The 5,353-nt window shown below is 39.6% G+C and overlaps 2 protein-coding genes across 2 annotated transcripts in view; both read left to right on the plus strand.

Moving 5' to 3' along the window:
* SARC_07087 (hypothetical protein) overlaps positions 1–2,765 on the plus strand; it is a gene marked incomplete at its 5' end in the record, with an annotated part of 6,035 nt that extends 3,270 nt beyond the window's left edge. Inside the window, 2 exons of the mRNA XM_014298982.1 lie at positions 829–911; positions 1,619–2,765. Of these exons, the coding sequence (XP_014154457.1) occupies positions 829–911; positions 1,619–1,774 (239 nt within the window). The 3' untranslated portion in view covers positions 1,775–2,765. The remainder of the gene's footprint in view (positions 1–828; positions 912–1,618) is intronic.
* Positions 2,766–4,948: 2,183 nt separating this feature from the next.
* The window catches only part of SARC_07088 (hypothetical protein), a gene marked incomplete at both ends in the record, with an annotated part of 2,308 nt that continues 1,903 nt past the window's right edge, over positions 4,949–5,353 (plus strand). Inside the window, one exon of the mRNA XM_014298983.1 lies at positions 4,949–4,991. Coding sequence (XP_014154458.1) covers positions 4,949–4,991 — 43 coding nt within the window. The remainder of the gene's footprint in view (positions 4,992–5,353) is intronic.

Here is a 5,353-nt window from a genome sequence, read left to right on the forward strand (position 1 = left end):
GTCGTACGTATTAATATAGTTACGTACGTACTACTATACTATAGGTCGTAGTATATATATATATATATATATATATATATATATATATATATATATATATATATATACTATTTATAGTATATGTATATATATATTATATTATGTATATATATATATATATATATATAGATATATAGATATTGATTTACAGTCGATGTTGATTTACAGAAGACGTTGATTTTTTTGATTTTATTATAAATCTGACGTGCATACCTGTGAATCTGATAACGTTGCAATTCTTACGGACTGACTTGTGTCCCAGGATAGTGTGTGGGTTCAAAATAGTGTCCGTTTGTATATGTACTTCTGTAGTTGTGACTTTATATACATTTTTTTTACATAGCAATAAATACGAATGATACCAATCCATTCATATAGTAATGTAAATTCAAATATGCATGCATACATACAGTAGCACAGATTCCCTGTCCAAATTGTATATCTGATCCGTGTATGTATATGTGCATGTGCATTTGTATGTGTATGAGTATGTGTTTGTATATATATGTGTATGTGCATGTGCATATGCAAGTGTACGTGCATGTGCATGTGTATGTGCATGTGCATGTGTATGAGTATGTCTATATGTATGTGTATGTGTATATGTATGTGCACGCGTATGCGTATGCGTATGTGTATATGTATATGTATATGAATATATATCATCCACAGGCTTCGTTGGCTACCATCAAGGCCCGCACACCTGAAAATCCATGGACTGCTATAGCCCATATGGAATAACACAGGCCAAGTTCCTGCTAACACACTTTGGCGTCTATAACCCTTCAGGTTACCGTGCGTTGTGGAAGGGTGCAGGCGCACGAGTGATGTTGTGGGGCCCTCAGTTCGCCATCTCTCTGTTCACCTATGAGGTATGTCTCCTGTGTGTCCAGACCATGATGGTACAGAGTTGAGCAGGTTTGTGCGTGTGACTAGGGTGGTATAGGGTAGAGTATGTGCATGCGTTATATACACATGGCTGTATAGATTCGGTTGTAGTCGCAGTCAGTTGTCTATCAGTGCTGTTTTGCCCCACATTTTCCTGCTTCGAGTTCATTCTTTGCGTCTTGTATATATATTGTTTTCGGCTGCATGTACTTGTGTGTGTGTCGTGCGCGTTCCTAAGCGTATTACTTTCACTTGTATATACTTGTTCGTGTTCATAATCTTTCAGGGTTTTACGGGTTCAGTCTCTATTCGGGTTGTCTTTCGTCAGCATTACGGTCGTTTGTCTATAAATATTTGTCTGAATTCCACATTGGCAATCTGCTTTGTAAATACCTTCAAAATTATCTGTGATCGCTTATTCAACGAAGTACAACACCAGCTGTTCCCAGGCATACCACCCTCACCCTTTACACATCACACACACGTACCATATTATATAACACAGTGAGACAGTATAGATGGATGCTGATATGATATGTTTTCACACACGTTTACAGGTACCCTCACGCCGGCTGTTCTCAGACATTTCATAGGCACACTCAACACATCACATACACGTATTATATTATAAAACACAGTGAGACAGTATAGGACGTATGCTGATATGATATGTTTTCACACACGTTTACAGGTACTTCAACGCCGGCTGTTCCCAGATATCGTGCCCATACCACTCACACACGTGCCTATCAACAGCCGTGACTTCATGGGAATGCGCACCGAACGCCTGCAGAACCGCTTCAGTCGTGTGGAGGGCGAGCTACGGTCCTTGCAGATCGAAAAGTAAACCAGGTTTATAGCCGATTTGGAATCAGGGGGTTTTACTTAGTAACCCGCTGACCAGGTTGGCCATAGCGCGAATAGACTGCTCATCGATAGGCTACAGGCACCATGGGGATGCGAGTATGGGCTGCGCAAGGTGCATGATCACAGTTGAGTAGGTATGATCTGATGGTTTGTTTTCCACACACTTGGTTTTTGTTGCTAAACCAGGTTGAAAAAGAAGAATCCAGTGAAAGTAAACCTAATATAGGTATTGATACGAGATTAGTGTCACTCGCCACGTGTGTGATGACCACGCACGTCTCATTCTGCCTGGGCACAACTACAACAGCCAGACATACTTCCTCGTACTCGTAGCACTTCTGTTACACCCTGACAATATGTGGATACACCCACAACACACACGCATGTGAGTTGATGGGGTTGTTAGTGGTCAGCTGTATGCATCTATAAATAGAACTTTGGTGTATGCATCTATAAATAGAATGCTGGGACGGGCACAGAACGTCTCTGTCCTGATCTGGATGCCTATTGCCCTCGAATGTCCAAGCCGAGCGCACGGGAAGATCCATCCAATCCCTTCACGTCCAAGAATGTAACCAGACACATTCAATGGCATGTGAAATACACATACTTACTGTATGTTCACGTGTGTGCCTTATATACCGGACAACTTAGTCACACGCGGAGCCTGTGCGTTAATCACATACCATGCAAATCCAAGCGTTCCTTCAGAGAGTATGGAGAAGGTTTGGACTGCCGCCATAAGGCAAGGTGTGAAGACCCCTATTCGATCTGCAGTAGCACCTGCAGCGTAACTAGATTTAGCTCAAGTGGAGACTGGAGACTATGAAACACTCATCAGATCAGAAAGGTGGGGTGTTGTGTTTCATCGGGGGACTGCACCTGAATAAATACACCTCACAGGACACACATATTGGGTTGGGAACTGAATTAAATCGGGATGTGGACTGAAATAAATTGGTTTGTGGGCTGAAATAGATTAGTTTGCGGACTAAAATTGAATGTGTATATAGACTGACATTGTTTGAGTTATCGTGTACATGGGAGTGATTAAGTATGTTCTGACTTTAATGAGTTATCGTGTACAAGAGAGGGACTAAGTATGTTCTGACTGTAATGGGCTATCGTGTACAAGAGTGGGATTAAGTATGTTGATTAAGTATGTTCTGAGTGAAATGAGCTATCGTGTACAAGAGAGGGATTGAGTATGTTCTGAGTGCAATGAGCTATCGTGTACAAGATAGGGATTAGGTATGTTCTGACTGTATTGAGCTATCGTGTACAAGAGAGGGATTAAGTATGGTCTGACTGTAATGAGCTATCGTGTACAAGAGAAGGTTTAAGTATGTTCTGGCTGTAATGGGCTATCGTGTACAAGAGAGGCATTAAGTATGTTCTGACTGTAATGGGATATCGTGTACAAGAGAGAGATCAAGTATGGTTTGACTGTAATGAGCTATCGTGTACAAGAGAGGGATTAAGTATGTTCTGACTGAAGCACATATGCGTGTTTGTGTTCTAGGCCGACAGATGCATATTTATCGAATAGCCAATGATATATACTCTACTTGATCCCCATGTCTAACTATGAATTGTTAACAGCAAACCTAAACCTCACAAGGAAACCGCTGCTGGTCCAGCGTAAAATACAACCCCCCCACTCTCTCTCACCGCGCGCGTTGGCATGATTCGTTCCCTAGCTTGGCAATGAATACCTGATCCCATGCAATATGTGCGCCGCAAAATGTTGTCACATAGAAGCTCTCACGCGTATGTTATAATAACTCAGAATTGCACTACCTAGCCAGCACCACCTTACAAGCGACCCCGAAATACTCGCTGAGATTTGTCTTTGTATATTGATACTGGCGGGGCATTACAAGCAATGTGTCTTTACAGAATACCGTAGAGATGAGTGGTCAATAGCCAGCGATAATCTAACAATGACAGCAACATCAAGTACACACACGATGCCATAAATACTTTCGAGAAAGCCGTATACAGGCACCCACTCTGTTCTCTGAAACAAAGTGTACTTTCGAGAAATAAACTATAGCTATTCCACTCACCACAACAAATCAAATATTCGTGGTATTTAGTTAAATATCGATACAGTGTTCGCCACAATTATATATCTGCTCGTATAAGAAGCATAGAGCCAAACCATCCACCATTACAATATTCTTACCTGTAATAAGCATACCAAAACAAGGTTTATAACTTCGTGTAATGGCCACCCGAATCCTCTTACTCGCATATAAGCAATACAGATTCAACCACATACATCGGACGATGAATGCTTTGTATATGTAGACGTTTTTGCGGTTGGGAGTGTTTTTGTGTTACTAAGATGTGTGCTGTGTGTATGTGAGAGATAAATGTGTGTGTATGGCGATTATGTAATTGATCCACATGTTTCGTTGACTACGTATATTCGATGAAAAAGGCTGACTAAGATATAATGATTTTCCAACAAAACAATAATAAGGTACGAATGCTAAGTGATATGTGATCAAGTTCTATGGTTTATCTGTGCTGAAGCGAGTATCATAACATAATATATGAAAGTATGAAGATATCAAATCGAGCATAAGTAGTAACTTTTAGTTGCACATGTGGCAAGTACGCCAAGTAGAGTATCGTACAAATTGTTACCTATAGACTAATATTGTTAAATATCATATTCGATTTCAAGATCGCACAGTAACACGTAAGCATTTGTACTTTGATCCTATCTGCTCCATTGACTGCATCCCATAAATCGACATCGAACCATATGTTCGCGGACTTCGCTACATTGCCAAAGACTTCCACCGGCTTTATTCATGTACATATCTGGAGACTGGGTGACTTGAAAGAGCGTTGAGTTGATTTAAAAAAATATTAGTTGTCTCTTTATTTAGTCTTTGGAATCTGACTGGACTCCTGGAGAGAGTTTTGCATGACGCTTTAGCAGTGTCATCAATTATATTTGTAAACTAATTTCAATACATAAATATTAATGTGTAGTGCGAACCTACTTTATTTTGGAAAAACCTAGTTTACGCCAGTATCCATTATAATTCCACAAACCTATTCTGCTGAGCAAATAAGTACAAAATAGTAGTGGTCAAATGGGGTCCATCTGGTATTATCCAATAACGCCCAGAATACTATGCCTCGAAATCAGTCTCGAACACTTGAGTTACAACACAATGGTATGTGGCTCTGATGCAGCTCAATATGTATCACATCAGCGAGGCACGACTAATAATTATTCATAGCTACAGTCACAGTAGTTTTGTTTTCTGATTACAATCTCTGTAGAAATACTCTCGCTACCTTGGTCCTGTGTTCGATCAAACCTATAGTTGCAAGGTTAATTCTGCATATACCAGTATCAGTATATGAGTAAGGGAACAAGGGTACATCAATTCAATTTCAACACTTTTTTCTTCTGTGCAATATAGCGAGTCGTATTTATACAGCTGTTATTTAGATATCTTATACAGTATCACTATATAAATATATATATATATATATATATATATATATATATATATATATATATATATATATA

The sequence above is a fragment of the Sphaeroforma arctica genome (genome assembly GCF_001186125.1).
Source record: "Sphaeroforma arctica JP610 unplaced genomic scaffold supercont1.540, whole genome shotgun sequence".
Classification (NCBI taxonomy): domain Eukaryota; class Ichthyosporea; order Ichthyophonida; genus Sphaeroforma; species Sphaeroforma arctica.